This window comes from Camellia sinensis, chromosome 9 (genome assembly GCF_055761805.1).
Source record: "Camellia sinensis isolate YWXY chromosome 9, ASM5576180v1, whole genome shotgun sequence".
In the NCBI taxonomy this organism is placed as follows: Eukaryota; Viridiplantae; Streptophyta; class Magnoliopsida; order Ericales; family Theaceae; genus Camellia; species Camellia sinensis.
In genome coordinates, this window is record NC_138969.1 from 36,716,466 (window position 1) to 36,738,435 (window position 21,970).

Sequence of the window (21,970 nt, forward strand, 5' to 3'; positions counted from 1 at the left end):
ACCTGCCTCTTGCATGGCTTCCACAAACTCCTTCATGTATTTCGTACAAGAAATCCTCAACCTATGAGGGATGCACACATCTCAAAAAAGGCCCAGGAAAGGACTATCTGTAGAGATGACCATCTGCTAACAAATAGAATCTAGCCGACTTCAATCTGGTCTTTTGCGCCTCTTTGCGGTCATCCGATAGCTTACCATCCTTTAGGAACATTACTATTAAATCCATCCAGCTTGGACCCATCTCTACACACATTGCTTCGTACTTTGAGATCAGTGGTTCTACACTTGGGCCTGCTGTAGCTGGCAATCCTAGAACAATGTTAGCAGTCTAACAACTTCTTTGATATAGGCTATCATTTCTTTATCTCGGGCTGGATACTCGCCTGTTGCCTGATTCACAATAAGTTGGGAGTCACAGGAGACCACTACTTCATCGGCTTCCATTGCTGTTGCTAACTTTAACTCTGCAATCAGTGCCTCATACTCTGCTTCAATGTTTGAGGGCTTGAACCCCAAACAAATAGATTGCTCTAACATTCGCCCATCTAGTGACACTAACATTACTCATGCCCTTACTCCTTGACGGTTTGAACTTTCATCAACAAATAGGCAGAAGGAGTCGTCGATGTAGATGTCGCAGAGCTTTGGTTTCTCTTCTTTCTTTTGTTTCGCTAGAGTGAGGTTCTTGGGCCCCAGTTGGGTTTCTTTCTGCTCCCCTGGGCATCCCAAGCCGCAACTTACTGGAATCCGACGCGGGATGGCACCAGGGGTGAACTCTGCCACAAAGTCAGTTAGAACCTAGCCCTTAATTGCTGTTCTGGGCGTAAATTCCAAGTCATATTGGCCCAGCACTACTACCCATCTAGCTACCTTGCCTGTCAGATCTCCTTGCTGCAACAAGGACTTCAAAGGATGCTTAGTAAATACCACAATCTTGTGGGTTTGGAAGTAGTGATTTAGTTTTTTCGAAGCCATCACCAGGGCTAGTGTCAATTTCTCCAAGGATAGATACCTGGTTTCTGCACCTGGTAGGGTCTTACTTACATAGTATACCACATTTTGTTCTCCCTCCTCTTCTCGAATTACTACCGTGCTCACTGCGTGTTTTGAAACTACCAAGTATAGGAACAATTCTTCTCCAGGTACTAGATTTGACAGAACTAGAGTTGTTGTCAGGTACCTTTTCAAGTCGGCCAAGGCGACTTCGCACTCTTCTGTCCACAAAAAATATGTGGTATTATTTAACAAACTAAAAAATGGTTTACACTTATCAGAACTTCGACTGATAAACCTGTTCAGGGCTGCCACCTTGCCGATCAAAATCTGGACCTCCTGGGCTGACGTCGGGCTCTTTAAGTCAAGAATGACCTTGATTTGATCTGGGCTTGCCTCAATGCCCCTTCTGGTAACCAAGTATCCCAGGAACTTACCAGACCCAACTCTAAATGCACATTTTGAAGCATTGAGACAGAGCTGATATGTTCTCAAGATATCAAAAATTGCCTTCAAGTCGGCCAGATGATTCCTAGTTTCTTTGGTCTTCATGACCATGTCATCAATGTACATTTCTATTGTCTTGCCAATCAGATGTCTGAACATCTTGGTCATTAATCTGTGGTAGGTTGCTTCTGCATTTTTCAACTTAAAAGGCATCACTCTATAGTAGTACAACCCTCTTAGGGTGATGAATGCAGTTTTCTCCTTATCAGGGGGATACATTGCTATCTGGTGGTATTCCCTGTAAGCATCCAAGAAGCCCATCCTTCCATACCCTAAAGTGGCATCCACCAGTTGATCAATTTTAGGCAAAAGGAAGCTATCTTTAGGATAAGCCTTATTTAGGCTAATGAAGTCCACGCAGACCCTCTACTTCCCATTCTTCTTTTTCACAACTACTGCGTTGGACAGCTAGGTTGGGTAATTCACCTCCCGAACAGCCTTGGCTTCCAACAGCTTGTCCACTTCCTCCTCTACTGCCTCCACATAAATCAACGTCGGCTTCCTTACCTACTGAATGACAAGTTTAGTTGACCTGTCTACATTTAACCTATGGTAAGTGACCTCAGGGTCAATGTCAGGCATCTCATATGGCGTCCAGGCAAATACTTCAATGTTTGCTTAAAAGAAAGCCTCCAACTCCCTCTCCTCCTCCTCGGCCAAGCCTGAGCCGAGAAGGAAAAAGCACTCTACATTATCTTCTTTTACCAGAATCTTCTTCAAGGCTTCTTTACTCTTGTTGGCTGGCTCTTTGTCGACGTCATCCAGGACCTCCATGTCCACTGTTCCTGCCTCTCGCACGTTGCAGATGGATTTCGTTGCTGCCATGGAGTAATTTTTTGCCTGCACCTGACCCTTTCTGACCTCTTCAATTCCATGCTCCATTGGGAACCACAACAACTAATGTAATATTGAGGGAACAACCCTTATTGCGTGCAACCACGGTCTTCCCAAGATAACATTGTAAAGGGAGGGGATGTCAATTACTGTAAACTCTATGCTTACCTTCTTGGTGCCTGTCTGCCTGCACCTCCAAATTTATTGCTCCTAAAGGCCATGTCGGAGTTCCATTGAACCCGACCATTGGGCTGTTCAACTGCTCCAAATCATTTGAGTGAAAGCCAAGCTCCTTGTAACATCTGACATACATGATGTCACAAGAGCTGCCTTGGTCAATCAAAATGCGCCTTACCTGGCATTCTCTAATCTTGAGGATCACTACTAAAGCATCGTTGTATGGATGCTGCACCATGTCTAGGTCCGCCTCAGTAAATGACACCATTGGTCCCTAATACTCATTTGTCCTTGGCCTCTTTTGCTGAACTTGATACACATGCTGTAAGTGCCTCACCTTTTGGGTCTTTCCTCACATATCATTCTCATTAACCTTCAAATGAATCACATTGATCACCCGAGGTGCTGCTTGCTGTGGTTGTGGCAGGGGTGGTACCGCTGGTACCTAGTGAAGCTTTGCATGCTCTTCCTTCGTTCTGGCCTCATCTACTAGGTCCCTCAAGTGACCCTGTCTGACCAGGTCTTCTAAGTGTGACTTTAGGGCTCTTCACCCCTAAGTCAAGTGCTCATCCTCATTATGGTAAGTGCAGTGCTTCCCAAGGCTCCATCCCATGAACTCACCATGAATCTTCTCTGGCGCTCTATAACACGGCTGGTTCCTGATCCTTTCTAGAACTTTATAAATCAGGATCCGAAACACAGTGGTGACTGCTTGTGCAACCCTCAACCCTGTTTCCTATCTGTTAAAACCAGTATCACCTCGATCTCGCTTTGGCTAGCCATTTCTGTTCTCCTGCTTCGGCGCCTTCGTTCCCAGTGTATCCTTTTCTACTTTGGCATATTTCTCAATCTGTGCCATGAGCTCCTCCATACTCTTTGGTAGAGTTTTTGCCAGCGACTTCCTAAGTGGGCATTCATCCTCCAGGCCGTTCTTAAAAGACACGATCACCAATTCTTGGTCACATCCCGGTATTCAGTTGAACACCTTATAATACCTTTTGGCATAAGCCCTGAGGCTTTCAGCCTCACTAATTTTCAGAGCCATCAGGGAGTCTACCCTTAGTGGCTGCAACTTGTTTGTAACAAATCTGGCCACAAACATTTTGGCCAGGCTATCCCAACTTTTCACAGTTCCTTTTGGCAACTTGTGAAACCAATCCGATGCGATTTTCCCAAAGAATGAGGGGAACACCTTATACAGCAACTGTTTGTTCTCGGTATACAGAGCAATTGAATTTAGATATAAGCCGACGTGAAAGTTTGGATCGGACTTACCGTCATAAATCTGGAACCTCAGCATATGGAACCTTTTAAGGGCCTCAGACTTATCCAACTCCACTGAGAATGACGTTCTCGGCTTGACGAGAGATATGACCTTAGCATTCTGCCGCTTGCTCTGGAGGTAGTCCCCCAAATCCTCCTTAGTCAGACCAGGAGCTCGGCTGTCAACAGATTTCAGTCTTTTTGTTTCGCTACTCCCGGTGTCGTTATGTGTCATTTTGGACATCTCTTCATTCATCATATCAAAACACAGGCCCTTCCCCCGGATATGTTGGGGTTCTTTGACATAAGTTTCCCTGGTATGAGGCGTCCTCTACGAGTCGCCTCTGATCGACTCTCCTCGCCTGACATCTCGTGAAGGCCGATGTGAGGGCTCATTTTCCTTGCCATGCTACAAGACTGCTAGTATTGTTTTTTGCCCCCCCTTTCTAGGCATCAGTCTTGGCCCCTGGCATCGACATATCCTGCAATGGAAATGGTGGTTACATGACGTTATTCTGCATCATGAAGTTGACAACCGATTGTAGATCTGCCAACTTGTTGGACATTCCCTTCATTTCGCCGTCCCTTCTCAGGCATCTATCCTTCCATACCTAGAGGTCGCTTTTGTTGTAATACTCATCTCGGCTTGATTTCTTCGGGGTGTCTCTCTCTTTGCCGACGTCCTTATCCCCGGGATTCTGATCTCGTGCTCCTTCATTATGGTTTTCTTCCTCAATGTTAGAATCGGCATGCTTACCACTCCCGTCTGGGACATCGTCCACGATCATTTCTCCCTACCCGTTGTTGGCCATCTATTCTTCTTAAGTTCCCACAGACGGCACGAAATTGTAGGTGTTGATTTTTGACCACACAACCAAACGGAAAACTCAACTGAAGAGCACCGGCAGAATAGATTAAGCCTGAACAACTTGTCAGAGAAAGATAAGAATCTGGTGGTGGTTTGTCCACCCGGGAGCACTCCGACGATCAAGTCAGTAATCAATATCTCTTAAAAATAGCAAATTGTGCTTAAACTCACAAGAAATAACTTACTGCTCACAGTATATCAAACCTTCCTAAGACCCACGGGGGTGCCCTGCTTTTATAGCTAGTATTGATCTGATCCCTGTAGAAACCTCACTTCAGTAGACTCAGGCTCAATGCTTATCTTGGGCTCTCAGCTAAATAGGGATAAACTCCCTAAGAACTTCATCTTTATCCAGACTGAGATCCTCCCCTATTCTAGGACTCTTATCCCTTATCCGCTCATCTCAGATTCCGGTATCTCCGCAGATAACCTCAGCCTAGCCAAGATCATCTCAGCGCATGACCAACCCACGTAACACCTCAACTGACACTTTGCCGTCACATTATTCACGTACTGTCATTCATAAAATGTGTCCCCATAATTTTGGATTGGGGAAGATTCATTGACTATTTGTATGATGACTTTCTCTTCTATGATCAACTTCATAGTTCTTTAGAGATTCTTGAAGGCTTTTTAGAGTCCGTTTGGGAAGAACTAAAGTGAGCTTTTTTGGTTATTTTAGCCACAAAAGATAAAATAGGCTATTTTAGCCACAAAAAACAAAACATCACATCCAACCCATAATCATTATACTCTTCTCTCACAAAAAAAGTCAAAAAAAATCAAAAAGTCAAAAAGTCCTTTCCAAACCAAGCTTTTTAGCCCAGGCTAAAATAGCCAAAAAAATTAAAAAGCCAAAAAGCCAACCCACTTCTCAAACGGAGGCTTAGTCATGTGATGACGTTTAGTCGTTGGTTGTTCTGTTAGGGATATTTTTTGGTAGGCTTTCTATTTTATTTTGTTTTATTTGGTGGAAGTTCATGATTTTCTTGGAAACGTCTGTTGGGTCTTTATTATCAATTGGTTGAAACATGGTTCGGTGAGATTTGTTTGAAATTTGTTTGCTTGGGTTGTTAGAAAATTTAGTTAATTGTGAGAATTAGTTTTATCAGTATTGTTTCTTTACGGAACATTGTTCTCTTTATATTGGTAGAATTCTTCTTTTGTGTAATTGCCCATAGAATCTTTTGTGTTTTATATGAGTTTTGTAAGAGCTCTTTGCATAACAAAAACAAACCAGGTAAAAACAAATGGGATTGAGTTAAAATAATAAGGCCACAGTGAGAGTTTTCAAACCCGAGAAGAAAATGAAATAAAGAGAGTGAGGAAAAAATGAATCACACCAAAATTACATCCGATCCGTATTAAAATTATCAGACTAGAGTGAACTCAATAAATCGATTTGTCAATTAATGAGTTTAATTCGTGTTCATATTAATTCTTTTAAATACAATCTATTAGCAAATTAAATTAAATTAGATTTGATTTAACTAATTAAACACGATGCAATATGATAGGACAAACTCTCTATTTGTCCTATCTCATTATTAAATAAAATTATTCAATTGCCTAAAAACAATGTGGTTAAAAATTCCAAAATTGAAAATTAAATTCACAAGTATAAAATTATTGGGTAAATTATAAATACATACCTTAACGTTTGATTAAAATACAAATTATCCTTGTAGCTTTGAAAATTACATTCTACCCTTCTGAGATTTCTAATTTCATAACAAATCATTTTTTTATCAATAAATCTTCAAATTAATTAATAATTTCTAATGATATTAGAAATATGTTTCAATTAAAAATTTAAGTAATTTTATTATTGTATAGGAGAGTAATTATAAATTTTACTTTTTAGTTAGTTGTGTTAAATAAATTTTTTTAATAAGAGAATATTTATAATTTTTTAAACTATAAAAAATAATTTATACTTTAAACAAAATTCAAGAATGTATCTGTAATTTACTCAAAATTATTCACGTGCAAACCAATCAAACAGTAGTGTGTGTATATATATTTTTTAATAGTGGATTTTGATTTTCCTAGAAAACAAGCAATGAAAAACAAAACCACCCCACATAAAACCTATACTCCCGCCGTCCTAAAATGTTAATTTTTTATTATTTTAAAATATTAATCACTTTTTAAAAATTAAAAAAATATTAATTTATTATTTTATTTTTTTTAAATTCATTAATAATATAAAATGTATAATTATTATAATTAATATTTTTTAAAAAATATACTACCAAATAGTTTTGAAAAATTAATAATAATTATATTATTAAAAAAAGTTAAATTCTCAATAAATAAAAAAAAGGGTTATTATTTTGAAATGGTGGGAGTATAATGTTAAAAATATCAAATTTTTTATCAAATAAATAATTAAATGGGAGTGTAGATTTCACAATTTTGGGGGACCCACACTAACATTGTAGCACAAACCATGTGAACCTCCACCAAAGAATCTCTCTCTCTCTCTCTCTCTATATATATATATATATATGTATACAAGCTAGCTCACGGATTCTTCAGCACCTTCGGTTCACTACTGTCTTTATCTTCACCTTTCGTGCATCGAAATTCGAGATGGGTTATTGGTACAACCAAGCTCTGTTAACTTTGTTTCTCGTAGCTCTGTTTTTGGTGTCTCTGTTTATTCAAGAGGCAAAAACAGAGCAAGTTTACAATGTGAGCAGATTGAGAAGTAGAAAGGTTTTGAGTGGTTGTAATTTGTTTCTAGGAAAATGGGTTGTTGATTCTTCATACCCACTCTATGAATCTTCAAGTTGTCCCTTCATTGATCCTGAGTTTGATTGTCAAAAGTATGGCCGCCCTGATACTCAGTACCTCAGATATTCTTGGAAGCCTGATTCTTGTGATGTACCCAGGTTGGTTCTCTCTCTCTCTCTCTCTCTCTCTCTCTCTCATGCTCATATATATATGAGAAATAATCAAAATAGAGTTTTTAGGTAGGTATTTGATTCGAAGTGTCAAATGAATAAAATGAATCTGTGTAGGATTCAATTAAGGCTTGTACTGCATATTTCATTCAAAATGGCTTGCTAGTTTTGGTTAGCACTTCAAAGTTAAAAGGGACGTAAGAAAAATTGATGGAACCAAATTGATTGAAACTGACCGAAAGTCAATTTTTGATTGATTTATTAAATGGTTTGTTTCAGTTTTAAATTTTTTTATATTAATACAAACCGAATTGACTGTTATAATACAGTATATGACAAAAATTATGGAGAGAAGTTCTAAATTTTTTTATAAAACCATTTAAAATTTCAATCAATTTCTCTTCTACATCATATTAACAAAATCGATAAAAACAAATGGTAGCATATGAATTCCTTAACCAACAAAACCAAAAGGATTGGTTTGGTGCTGAAGTTACTCTCAATATCAATCGAACCGAACCATTTACCCTTCTTAAAATGGACATAACACAAAGCTAAATTATATATTTTAGAGATAGGGATTTAAAAGTGGCCCAGCCTAAACGACCTTAGGCCTGTTCGGGCTCCAACAAAAAATCAGATCAGGTCAACCTAGTTCCCAAAAATCTAAACCCATGCTCAAGCGCAGGCCTAGGGATAGTTGGGCTTCGAGCCTGGGACAAGCTTGACTTTTAATTTTTTTTTTAACTAAAATAGTTTGTAGATGACGTTGAGTGTTGATTGGGCCTCGATCGGGCTCATTGGATTGGGCTAGGCCAGGCCAGAAAAAGCATGGCCAAGCCCTAGATGACTCAAAAAAAAAAAAAAAAAAAAAAAGAAAGGCTCAATTTTATTGCTGCAGCATTCAACTTGTTAAGGGGGGCAAGGATTCTCTTGTCAAGAAATTTGTATGTTTTCGTGTGTTCAATTATTTGCAATTGTCTATTCATTCAAAAAAAAAAATTATTTGTAATTGTTGGATGATAGGAGAATTTTAAAATGTAAAACTATTAAAATATGATCAAATGATTGAGTGTTTTAAATAAAAGAAGACATTTTTGAGAATTTCATGCTACTTGTATGCCTATCCAGTAGGGGGGACAAAATAATTACAAAATCCGAAAAATAAGTGTTATTTAATAGAGAGACATATTGTGCACCAAACTTACTTAGATAATTTTTTTCCTATTAAAGGACTTTTTGGGGCCCCATTACTTTTGAAAATTTTCATTTTGTTGTGTTGTTTTAGAACTTATTTTATCAATATTAACTTACTAAAGTTTTGAAATTGAGAATTATTATAGGAAATAGAACTTATTTTTCCTATTAATTGTCTTTTATCTATAGTTTGAAAAAAAAAATTTTGATTTGACCCTCGTAGACAAAAGTTTTAACTCCGCCTAATGTAAGACTATTGATCTTGAATCGAGTTTATATTTTATCTGAACTATGTAGGACTCTATCAATCTTGAATCGAGCTCATACTTTATCGGAATAAATGCAGTATTATAACTATTATATTTTAATGAAACGTTTTACTATTTTTTGTGAAAAAAATTCTTTTGCATTTTTTAAATATTGTGGACAGATTGTGTGCCCCAACTCTATGTTACATGTAATTACAAATAGATAAGCTAAATTAAATATTTGTGAGTATATATATGTTGGTGTAGGTTTGATGGAGTGGATTTTTTGAGGAGGTGGGGAGGGAAGAAGATAATGTTTGTGGGTGACTCACTGAGTCTGAACCAGTGGGAATCGTTGTCCTGTTTGATTCACGCGTCGGTGCCAAATGCCAAAACCGCCTTCGCCAGGAAAGACTTGTTGTCTTCTGTCATCTTTGAGGTCAGTTTTAGCTTTTAGCTTTTCCTTTTTTAATAAGTGTTTTCTTGCCTGTATGTTTCTTTTTTAGAATTCTCTGTTATGCATGTTTTCTTTCCACCACTATTTTCTTCTTTTCTTGAAACCAGTTCAGTATTTTTTATTTTTTATTTTTTGGCTTTGTTTTAAATTACAACTTGAACTTTCTTGGTTGTGACATGACCACAATAAACTAATGAGGAAATATTATTTTGTCTCTTAAATTATCACTGAAAAATTAATTTAACTCTTATTTTTTTAATAATATAAATTTTATATTTAAATTATTTAATTTTGAATCAATTTTATCTTCACCGTTAATTGCCATCTATAACTAAATAGAAGTTTTTAATATGGACTTAAATTTTATTTGAAATTTCATTTTACCTTCCAAACTATTCCAAAATGTCAATTAGACTCTTGAATAAATTAAGTTTGGAGTTCTAATTGATATAGTTTGGGATAAAATACAATTTTAAATGAAAGTTTAGTACCACGTCAACAAATTCCATTTGATTATAGATGGCAGCTAACGGCGGAAAGAAATTGATCCAAAATTAAATAATTTAAGTATAAAATTGATATAATTGAAAGAACATGAGTTAGTTTTTTGAGTGATAATTTGAGAGGCAAAATGCAATTTATTTTAAACTAAAATTACTAATGTTATAGTAATAACTATATTTATGTATTAAAGTTATTTATCAATTAATTATCATTATTATGTTTATATAATGAATAATTTAGGAGTGTAAAAATAACCAGCGGCCCGTGCGTAGCACAAAGTCCGTCTGCAACCCGGGGTGGACCCGACCCGTTTAGACCCGTTTGTTCCCGAGCCCAAGCCCATCCTGAGCTCCTGGGCCTGGACTATCATTTTGAAGCCCGGATCATGGCCCAACCCATCGGCTTGTTGAAGGCCCACTTAAGGCCCAGCTCGAGGCCCAATGTCTTTTTAGTGAAAAATAATAAAATTTTGATAAAAATTTTTTATAAAAAAAAAAAAAAAGGTTACGCCTGTCCAAGGTCCAAATACCCCTGGACTTAGGTTAGGGTCTGTGTCTAATTTTTTTGGCCCGTGGGCCGATACTGTCCGGCTTGAATTTCCGTAGGAACCCACGAGGCCTGACTTGGGCCGGATTTATACCCTTAAATGAATTCAACTAAACATGTCAGTTACTAATGCTATGGTAATGTATCATCATGAGCTTGTCTAATAGTACTTGGTAAATTATGTAAATGATTTCTGCAGTTTATACGATGTGTCAATTTAATCTTTATTATTTTAGTTTGCTCGATTTTGGCTCTTAATTTAACGGATTGTCTCATATTGATCCAATAAATAACAGTCGTTGGATTTGGTGGACGGAAACTCAAACGATGTGTCAATTTGGTCTTTGTAGTTTACATAGTGTGTCAATTTGATCCTTATTTATTTAATTTGCTCGATTTTGATAGAGACCAAACTGACACATCGTGTAAACTACAAAGACCAAATTGATACATTATTTGAGTTTCCGTCCACCAAACCTAACGGCCGTTATTTATTAGATTAATATAACACAATTCGTTAAATTAAGGGTCAAAATCTAATAAATTAAAATAATATGTACCAAATTAACACATCGTGTAAACTGTAAGGATTATTTGTGTAAGAAATAATGTATAGAGAAAGAGAGAGAATAAATTGTATGTATTATTATTGATTGATATATTGATATCTATTACAATGATTCATGATTCCTATATATAGAAGAGGGTGAGTGTGTAGTAGGTAAGGAGTAGGTGAAGTGGAGGTGGTAGTGGTGTAGTGGGTTAGGTTTAGTGGAGTAAGTGAGGTGGTAGTGGTGTAGTGGGTTAGGTTTAGTGGAGTAGGTTTAAGTGGGTGAAGGTTTAGTGGAGTAGGTGAGGTGGTTTTTAACAGCCCCCCGCAAACTCAAGGGGGATAGGAACTAACCAACTTGAGTTTGGAGAGAGTAACAAAATAAGAAAATACATAAAAATAAAAGAGGATAAGAGACACTGTATGGTCGTGTCAGACCATTGGTGAAGACACTGGATGGTGGTGTCATAACGTTGTAGAGGACACTGTATGGGGGTGTCATAACCATGTAGAGGACACTGTATGGTGGTGTCATAACGGTGTAGAGAACACTGGATGGCGGTGTCAGACCGATGTAGAAGACAGTTTATGGGGTCATGTCGGACCGTTGTAGCAGACAATGTTGTGACAGTTGTGGTGACAGTTTACGGAGTCTTGCTGGACCCTTGTAGAAACTAACCGGAATCAATGTCGGGACAGTTTACAGAGTCTTGTCGGACCCTTGTAGAAACTAACCGGAATCAATGTCGGGACAGTTTACAGAGTCTTGTCGGACCCATAAAGGAGCTAACCGGAATCAATGTCGGGACAGTTTACAGAGTCTTGTCGGACCCTTGTAGAAACTAACCGGAATCTATGTCGGGACAGTTTACAGAGTCTTGTCGGACCCATAAAGGAGCTAACCGGAATTAATGTCGGGACAGTTTATAGGGTCATGTTGGACCGTTGTAGAAAGCTGCACCCTCAAAAGGTGTGCCCGCACCCTCAAAAGGCGTGCCATCAAAAGGCGTGCCCGAGTCATCAAAAGGCGTGCCATGAAAAGGCGTGCCAGGTTGTCGGCGAGCGTCGAGTGGCGCGCGATGCGCGTGGCTGCCTCTGTGTCATGGTCTTTATAAACCGAAGCGGAGGAGGCAGAAACTGAGACAGAAGAACTGAGAGAAACCTCTGAAAAATTCTTCGTTTTGCTGAGAAAGATAGTCTGTAACACTCTGTTGTGAGAGATATTCTGTAACACTCTGTTGCCCAGAAAATGGCCTCGTCTTCCCGTGGGCTGCTCACTCTCTTTCCCGATCTCAACGAGGCCACAGGAGAGAGAACTGGTGCGGTGTCCCGTGAACCTCAACCAAACACCACTGGGTTTGCTCCGTTGAACTTTCCGATGCAGTCGGTGGAGCAAAAAATGGCAGTGCAAACGGATGTGGAGGCTAATCAGTATACTTTGAAGGCATGTGTGGAGTCCATGACGGCGGTCACAAACTTGTCGCACCGGCTGCAGAGTAGGACAAATGAGGTGCAACAATTAAACTCCCAGCTGGCTCTGCTCCAACGCATGTATAAGGATGCGCGAGCAGAGATAAGTGTGCTAAAGACGGAAAACAAGGAGCTGAAGCGGAAGGCCAGTTTTATGTTCCGATTTGGAGGGCCGCCATATGCTGCAGTGGAGGAGCAGGGAGTAGTGATCATACCCAGTGGAGTGGGAAACACGGAGGCAACACCGGCAAGGGCCGCCCAAGACGGTGGCAAGAAGAAAAGACCGGCAGAATAGGCGAGAAGAAAAATCCCACTGTTCCGATTTGTGTTGGTTGTGTTTTGTTTTGTTTTGTTTTGTGTTTTTTTTTTTTATTTTTTTTTTTATTTTTTTTTTATTTTTTTTTTTATGGTGTAAAATGCTGATCGGGGTTGATCCCCGGCATGAAGAAATGACAAGTTTGTAAAATGTTGTTTTTTTTTTTTTTTTTTTTTTTTTTTTTGGAGTGTTTTGTTGAAAAAATAAAAATAAAATGAAAGAAAACAAGGGAGAAAGAAAATAGATAAAAAATATTTATAGATGGATTATATGAAAAACATCAGTGCGATTGTTTCAAAATAAAGTGGGGTATTTAAAAAAGAGGAAAAGTGACTTGGAAAAAATAAATAAAAATAAGTGATTTTTGAAATCAAATGGAGGAGAGAGAGGGACAAACCCATGTGATAAAGTGGAGAGAGAGTCGGTGAGTGGGGTGCAAAAGGTGAAGGAGAAATGATGGATTGAAAATGGTTTGGGTCAAAAGTGGACACTGTTAGTGGGGAACATGAGTGCATTGATTATTTGATATAATAATAATAATAATAAAAATAAAAAGTTAGAACAGTTGGAGAGAATGAGTGGAGTATGGTAAGGGTTTCATCCAAAGCCAAAATTCCTGCAGCGAATCACTTCGCAAATCCTAGCATGAGCTTTTTCTCTTTCCAGGCTTATTCATGAATTTCCTGGTGATTTCAAGAGCCTCTGGTGGCATTGTGGCAGAGAACACCCCAACCTGGATTTTGGGTGGCAGCAACTGAGAACACCCCAACCTGGATTTTGGGTGGCAGCAACTGGAAAATATCATAGATCTGATTTTTAAAAACCTCGTGACAGCATTTCATCAGCTTCATCCAAGACAAACATTTTGATGTAAACAGGGCGAAGTGATTGTCTCCGCAACATGTCAAACACACGACCAGGAGTACCAACAACAACATGAACCCCATTGGAGAGAATGCGCTGATCTTCGCGCACACTAGTCCCTCCAACACAAGCATGAACCTTCACACTTTGCTGGGCAAGTTCAAAAGTGGGTGGAAGAACCAAAGCTTGGCACTCAACCAAGCTATAATCTAGCTGCTGCAGAATTCCAGAGCAGAATGTTGCAGTGTTTCCAGTTCCAGACTGTCTCGTCATATGAGGTGAAGAATTCTTCTCCATCAGCCTCACACATGACTACAGTTGCACAAATCTTTGTTGATTTTATCAGCGGAATAGGTTGAGGTCCGGCGGGCGGCTAAGGTGAGGTTGCCGCCCGCCGGGGAAGCGAAAATACTAGGTTTTAAACCAGCTCTGATACCATGTAAGAAATAATGTATAGAGAAAGAGAGAGAATAAATTGTATGTATTATTATTGATTGATATATTGATATCTATTACAATGATTCATGATTCCTATATATAGAAGAGGGTGAGTGTGTAGTAGGTAAGGAGTAGGTGAAGTGGAGGTGGTAGTGGTGTAGTGGGTTAGGTTTAGTGGAGTAAGTGAGGTGGTAGTGGTGTAGTGGGTTAGGTTTAGTGGAGTAGGTTTAAGTGGGTGAAGGTTTAGTGGAGTAGGTGAGGTGGTTTTTAACAATTTGCATAAATTACCCGTAGTACTTTAGAGGCAACTATCTTTTTTTCCTCTTGTTTTGGTAAAATTTTGAAGAATAGAAGACAAACAACCGTGTCAAATTAATGGGAGGGGTTACTTCTACACATAAAAAATGTTCAGTTAATACACACATAGTGCATTTTATCCTTACTAAAATCACTTTTTCTAGACAAAATTCTAAAATGGTATTCAGTTTTACAAACCGTTAGTAGATACCCACCACAGTGAACCACCTCTGCAACGACTCCCTTCACCATGAAAACCCCGTCACGAACTCTCATGCAAACACTATCCCTCACGGGCAAACCCCCTCCCACTCTCCACCATCAACTCCTCTCTCTCTTTATCTGTAACCTTAATTCTAATCGCCATTACCAAGTCATAACAGGGAAGGAACTAGGGCTCCTAGGGTAGTTGGGAAAAGAAAGGTGAAAGGGGTAATGGCAGCAAGATAAAGGGTTGGGCTGGGTTCAAAAAGAGGGCAGTGGATGTTAGCGATCAAGGATAGTTTAAGGTCAAGAAATTACGATCAGGATTTATAATTTTCAATCACAAAAATCGTAACTTTCATAAGTATAACTTTTCGTACAAAATATACAAGTGCACATTGTAATCCCTCCCAATTAAACAAGCCCGTGAATCATTGGCAAGCTTTAATGTTAATAGACAACATAAGAGATTACACTACACACTTTGTTCTTGACTTCGATAAGAATATTGATTGATAGCATATGCTTTTTTAATTAGCGATAAGACGAACAATTCCTTTATGTGCAGGACTATGGAGTAACATTGTTCCTATATCATACCACATTTTTGGTAGATATTGTTCGACAAGATGTTGGTCGTGTTCTCAAACTCGACTCTATTCAAGCTGGCAGTGCATGGTTAGGAATGGACGTCCTGATTTTCAACACGTGGCATTGGTGGACCCACACTGGAAATTCTCAACCGTACGCATCTCATCTCTATTCTTATTGTCATACCCTCGTCTTTTGAAACAAATCACACTTAAAAATAAATTTACTTTTCATATTTCAAATCAATTTCTTCACACATTGCCAAACCATTGCTCTTTCAAAGATTCTTAAGTTTATTTGCCACTCTCACAAATATGGAATTTTCACTATATTTGTTTGTCATCTTTTGTGTGTAATTTTTTGTTGATGATTGCAGATGGGACTATATCCAAGATGGGTCCACAATATCAAAAGATATGGACCGTCTGACGGCATTTGGGAAAGGGTTGACAACTTGGGCCACATGGGTGGACCAAAACATTGATCCTTCCAAAACCAAAGTCTTCTTCCAGGGGATTTCTCCCACCCATTATCAGTAAGTTATTTTTCAGCTTATTTAAATTTGGTTCGGTCAAGTTAAGAACTCGTCTAGGTCTAGTCCGAATTGTGTTGAGAATTGCTCAATCTTCACTGTCAACCCGAACTTGTTTTGAATTGAAATGGATCATGCATTAAGAAATTAACAAACAATATGCATATTCTCAATGAAAAACAGGGGAAAAGAATGGAGTTCGGGATCAAAGAACTGCTACGGAGAGCAACAACCCCTAACCGGGTCGACGTACCCGTCAGGCTTACCTCCAGCTACCAGTGTAGTGAACAAAGTGTTGAGTTCAATGACGAAACCGGTGTATCTGCTAGACATCACAAGACTCTCACAGCTGAGAAAAGATGCTCACCCGTCGGCTTACAGCGGTGGCCACTCTGGCACTGACTGCAGCCACTGGTGCCTCGCCGGTGTGCCTGATACTTGGAACCAGCTCTTCTACGCTGCTCTTATTATGTGAAATTTTTTGAAGGCTTGAAAAAAGCAGTTAGTGTCATTTCTTCACTTCAGATGGTGTACACAATAAAGTGGGAAAGAATCAATTGTAAAGTACTCATTATTTTTTTTTTGTTTTTTTTTTTTATGGATAAAAATGATGCGATTGGAAAAATGTGTATGGATATATGTATAGAAACGCAAATGCAAAATCATTTGCTATTTGGGAACTCTGTATGAGAGGGGTTAGTCAAGATTGCAATTTGTAAGTCATTTTGAGAACTTTTATTTCTAAAGCCCATTTGAATATTTTTGTCTACTAGATTCAGCTAGGCCCAAATTTTGGATTTCAAGAACTAAAACACACTTGGTATTGCTTGGCATTGTTATCAATTTCGTTTTAGTTTTCTGTTCTCAAAAACAACACAAGCAAAAATTAATATAAAAAACTTGTTTCCCAAACTGTTTTCAAGAAAGTTTTCTATAATTTCCGTACTATTTTCATACACAAATGAACGGGTTTTTTGTCAGCAACAACATGCTTTTAAAAAGACTTCTTGCCTAATAGAAATCTTCAATTACAAGCCTTTCTTACCAACACCAAAGCTTGTAAACCACTGAAAACCAACTACAAATGACACAGACACACCAGGGGAGAAAAAAAAAAAAAAAAGACCCAAATTGTATTTTTCATCTTTCTCTTAGTACGTTTCACATTTTTTGTTTTTTTTGTTTTTTTTTTTTTTTGTTTTTTTTTGTTTTTGGATATGGAAATGGTGAGCAAGGAAAAGTGGGCATTTTCTTGTTAATATGATTATAAATAAAAGTGAATGCGAGATGGCGGCTGCCATTGTATTCACAAACATATGGTGTGTAAACTTCTTTACAACAAAAAAAACTGGCAGTGATTCCTGATGCCGAGTTTGCTACAGATATTAGCAAGTTGCAGAACTGCATATGTATTTCTGTCGTTGCTGGTTTTGGCACTGTATATGGCAAGTTCTTGCTTTCTCCCTCAGCTCTTGGAATGCTTTCATTGTTTCCGCATCAAATCCACCAGCAAACTGAAAACAAAAACTTATTTGGTATCTATTTTTGTATCCACAAAAATGTAAACAGTTTACAAAAATTTAAAATTCCACATCAAAAAGTTGATTTCATTTGTTTTTTAAACTAGTTTTCATTCCTTCATCCCTTCCCCACCTTCCCCACTTTCCCCAACTGCCATGGGCCACTGCCACCGCCACAGCAGGCCACCCATACCTCTGACCACACTTCTATTTTTAATTTTATTTTACCAAAGATAAACATAAACATGTTTAATGTTTTTTTGTAAACAAAAAGAAGTAAATTGTAAACCTTTACCAAATGAAACATTGGTATGCGAAAAGTACCTGATGAACTCGGAAGGCAAACCTTACAGCTTGCACTATCAGCTCTTCTTCACCACCACCACCACCACCTATTTCAAGTTCCGCAGATACTCTCTTCATGTACTTCATGGCTAATTTCACAGAAGCCAGCTTGATCTGCAAGGATACAAGTCCTATTAATGCACAGAAGATACATACAGCTTGAATATTAAGGATACAAGGACCTCAATAATGTCATGTACCTACAAATTAAGTTCACTTTCCGACCTAAATTAAAGCAAAAACCACATATCATCCCAGAGCAAATAAATTTGGTGGATGGTTGGATGAGAATTAAAAAGCATTAGAAATTCAAGGGACCTATAAACTATGGACCCATTAATTTTGACTGTCCAATATGCTCATGTCAATCGCTGGGAGAAAAATTCATTATCAATGCTAATTTCTCTTAAGCAAAAATATTGTTCCAGTACACCGTGGTGTTTAGTGTTCTAATCCATAGCCGATATTATACAATGATGGAATAGGTAAGAAGCTCTCTCTCTCTCTCTCTCTCTCTCTCTCTCTCTGTGTGTTTGTCCAGTACTCTTTTTTTTTTTATTATTATTATTCATTATCAATGTTGAAGTATTTTAAGGTCAACACCATTAAAAGAATGAATGGTAGAGAATCTTATTCTATTTTATAATGGTAAGAAAAAATTTATTAACAAAAAGAACGGGAAAAGGGGCAATCTTATGCTTTTCTTGACTAAAAAATCGAAAACAAACAATGACAAGCAACTACAATTTAGAGATCTGGGAACTTTCACATGTGCGCATGCAGGCGTGGGCATAGATGAGGCTAAACAACTTTCCATTCTTTTGTCATATAGTAACCAGCCACTATTTTCTTGGCATAGTATAATATGCTTAGCAGACTTCTTGTCAATAAAATTTTCATTGTCTCCTCAAGACTAACAAGTTATGAATCAATATCGGGACCACCTGAAATGTACTCTACTAAATTCTTGAAAACTAAAATATAAACCATGATGGGTATATTTGTAATTATCCCCGATAAGGAATGAGTGAACAAGTTGACACTTGCCAATCCATGTTCCCAAAAATAAAGAGGAGTGAACAATTTCACATTGAAATTATCCTTCATAAGAAATAAGTCAGCAAATTTCACACCTGCCAATCAAATATGTAGAGGATATATGAATCAGGGCTTATATAAGAAACAACATTTGAGGAAGGAAAATAATTACCTGACTTACATATCCGGTATCAAGCATCCAATTTGTTGGAATATGAAACACATTATATCGCTTAGTAGCTGATTCTCTTACTCGTGAGAGATTGTAAATGCCATGCTCTAATCTGTATTAATCATATCAATTATAAATTAGGTAGTACATACAAAATGAACACATTTGGGATTACAATCTATAATCTCAAATTTCATCAAATATTTAAAATTAACAAGGTTTCCTACTTTTCAAACAAGGCCTGCATTTTCTTGAGAGCAGAAACACAAGGCTGCCGGGGATCATCACAAAATGATGATGACTCGGATTCAAGTTTCTTGAGATCACTATATCCAAATGCAGCTTCGCGCAAGGCATCAGCCTTCTTCTCAGGCCAAACAAAGTGTTTCAGAACTGCCCTTTCATCAACCTGAACAAGCAAATAATTAACCAAAGCCATAAACAACTATATATGCAGAATTCTAGATTAGGTGAGCTCAAAAAAATTAAAATAATTAATGGGTTTTTTTTTTTTGTGTGTGTGTTAATGTACCAAGTAAGAGAGCTCGTCATCAAGCCATTTAACAAATGGCACAACATCTTCAATGTGCGTGAATGCAGCATTCTCAACTTCTTTGATCAAAAACCTAATGAAATCACCCTGTGTTTCTACATCTGTCTTAATCTGCAATTAACATGTAATCAAACAAAGAATTATCAGAAGCTAAATTTACTGTTATTTACAACCAAAGTACAAAGACTACAATTAAATTCTTGAAGAAATTACAAAAAAAATAAAAATAAATAAAATATCAGAATTTGACATACCTTTATAGTTATAAAGGTGAGTTTTTAATTTTATCAATTTATTCACTAACCTTTTAATTTATTTTCAATCTAAACCAATTACCTATTTTCACTTAGCAAAATAAATATATATATATATATATATTAGACATTAAACTCAATTATGTACATAAAATATTTAATTTTTTTTTTTAATTTAATAACTAAAATATTATTTTTTAATTGATTTTATCTAACAAAAATAAACCGATGGTTTAAACTAAAAATATAATTTAAATTGAAAAAATTAAAAATTCATTTTATTATAAGGTTTTCTTTCAATCACCAACATAAAATGACCTAAAAATTATACTTGACCTTTAATTATATGAAATGTCAAAATTGCCATTTTTTTTGTATTTTGAACACGGTTGATGGTTGTCAAAATTGCCATGTGGGTACATCAAATTTACAACCATTTTTTTTTTCTTCGTATTATCATTTCGAATCTAGGGCTTGTCTTATGTTGCAAGGAACGTATGGTATAGGGGGACCACTGTAGAGTGGTCACTTTTCACTGACACTTGTCATATTAAAGACAGTGGCAATTACGCAAATAAATCAAAAAGGTTGACCAACTTACGGCTAGCAAGTAAGCTGACCGGTTCTCGATTTCTCCAATCATGTCGCGGGTGTTCGCCGCCGGCGCATCGGCGGCGCCACCGCCTGGTTCCCGCCGCGAGTCCCTCCGCATCAACGAGTGGTAGAACTCCACCACCTCCGGAACTCTCCTCACCTTCGCCGGAAATGCCTTCATGCCCTTCGCCGGCATCGGCGGCGGCGGCGGAGGCGGTGGTGCTGTCTTCGTCGACGGCGGCGGAGGCGGAGGAACCGATGTCGATGAAGAAGATGAAGGTCTCGGAGGAGGCTTCGGAACCCTAGGTGCTCGAGATCTGAATGTAGAAGAAGACTCGGCGATTTCATCTGAGTTAGAGCGAGAATGTCTAGGTCGATCGATTTCAACAATCTCATCTCTGTTAATCTCCACAACCTCATTGTTTTTGCTAGGGTTTTCAAAATTGACGCCATTGTCATGAGCTTTCACTCCTCTTTTCACGTTCTTAATCAGATTCGACTTCACAGACACATCAATCAGCCCCTGGAACCTCTGCGACGACGACGATAACTCTACAATCTCAGCTTCCATTGCTTTGAATCTCCTTTCGTATTCTCTCTTTTCCTCCAATGTTTTCATATGAAGAAGCTCCAAATCTTGCCTCAACCTCTCGTTCTCAACCTCCAAACACTCGATCTTCCTCGCATTCCGATCAATCTCAGCATCTTTAGAAGCGATCTCGCTTTCAAGGATTGGCAAAATGGATACGGACTCTTTGAGGAGTTTGAATTCGAGGAGTTCAGTCTTCAACAGAGACTCTCGTTCGCGTAACTCTTCGACAAGGCGGAGGAGCTCCGTCACATCCGGCGGACGAGGCTGGACCTGGGCGGAGGCGCGTGGGAAGTAGACGCCGAAGGAGCGTGAGAAGACGGCGCTCTTGTGTGGAGCCTTGGTGGAACTAGGTGGTGAAGGCAATGGTGGTGGTGGTGGTTGTTTTGGGGATGAGTTTGGTTTGGGATTTGCTGGAGATTTTTGAAGACCCATTGCTACTTTTACCTTCCCAGCAACCATTGTTGCTTGAAACCCAGATCACCTCTCCGTTTTTTTCTGTGTGTGTTTTTCTTTGTAGTAGTTGTTTACAGTAGAGAGAGAGAGAGAGAGAGAGAGAGAGTGTGTGAAGGCTCGAAAGAAGTCGTTTTCGGTATATCTGTGAGAGTGGTCTGAGACAACTGATTGGATTTGGATTGGAGTGTGTATGAGGAGAGAGAGAGAGAGAGAGAGAGAGAGAGAGAGAGAGAATGGCCAAAGGGAGGGCTCGGGTGACGAGGAACGGTCTACACTCTCTTTGGAGATTCTCCAGTTTCAAAAAATATTGTAGCTAAATTGCACACTAGTCCCCAAGTTTGTGACTATTTCTATTTTAGATTTTTGTAATGAGAGAAATTAAACATTGAAAAAATAGTTAAACATAAATTACACTGTATCATCTTTATGTTTGACTATTTTTTCATATTTTTACAAAAAAAAATCACTTTGGTCCTTTATTATTTAATTTTTTAAATTTACTCTGAAAATTAATTTATGTCTAAAATTAGATTGAAAAAGACATTTTTTTTAATATATAACTCATTTTCATAAAAACTCATATTCTAATATAATAATATATTTTTTATATCATATGGTAGCTAATGTGACATTTTTTTACTTATTTTTGTAGTTTTTTTCTTTAATTTCAAGCTTTAGTTATTT

The 21,970-nt window shown here is 37.9% G+C and overlaps 2 protein-coding genes across 2 annotated transcripts; one reads left to right on the forward strand and one right to left on the reverse strand.

The window, feature by feature from the left end:
• The first annotated feature begins 7,047 nt into the window (after nt 1–7,047).
• On the forward strand, nt 7,048–16,524 carry LOC114290619 (protein trichome birefringence-like 38). Its single transcript, XM_028234557.2, has 5 exons — nt 7,048–7,539; nt 9,264–9,435; nt 15,211–15,386; nt 15,610–15,768; nt 15,949–16,524. The coding sequence occupies exons 1-5, from the start codon at nt 7,238–7,240 to the stop codon at nt 16,238–16,240; spliced, it is 1,101 nt and encodes a 366-aa protein (XP_028090358.1). The 5' UTR covers nt 7,048–7,237; the 3' UTR covers nt 16,241–16,524.
• LOC114290618 (protein INCREASED PETAL GROWTH ANISOTROPY 1) lies at nt 16,337–21,606 on the reverse strand. Its single transcript, XM_028234556.2, has 6 exons — nt 20,249–21,606; nt 19,373–19,504; nt 19,068–19,249; nt 18,841–18,952; nt 17,610–17,744; nt 16,337–17,279 (listed from the first exon to the last, which is right to left on the reverse strand). The coding sequence occupies exons 1-6, from the start codon at nt 21,290–21,292 to the stop codon at nt 17,151–17,153; spliced, it is 1,734 nt and encodes a 577-aa protein (XP_028090357.2). The 5' UTR covers nt 21,293–21,606; the 3' UTR covers nt 16,337–17,150.
• Nucleotides 21,607–21,970: the final 364 nt, after the last annotated feature.

Coding starts and splice junctions, on each gene's coding strand:
- LOC114290619 (XM_028234557.2), top strand. CDS start 7,238: ATGGGTTATTGGTACAACCAAGCTCTGTTAACTTTGTTTCTCGTAGCT. Junction 7,540..9,263: donor GATTCTTGTGATGTACCCAG/GTTGGTTCTCTC, acceptor ATGTTGGTGTAG/GTTTGATGGAGTGGATTTTT. Junction 15,769..15,948: donor ATTTCTCCCACCCATTATCA/GTAAGTTATTTT, acceptor AATGAAAAACAG/GGGAAAAGAATGGAGTTCGG.
- LOC114290618 (XM_028234556.2), bottom strand. CDS start 21,292: ATGGTTGCTGGGAAGGTAAAAGTAGCAATGGGTCTTCAAAAATCTCCA. Junction 18,953..19,067: donor ATGCAGGCCTTGTTTGAAAA/GTAGGAAACCTT, acceptor TGATTAATACAG/ATTAGAGCATGGCATTTACA. Junction 17,745..18,840: donor ATACCGGATATGTAAGTCAG/GTAATTATTTTC, acceptor GTATCCTTGCAG/ATCAAGCTGGCTTCTGTGAA.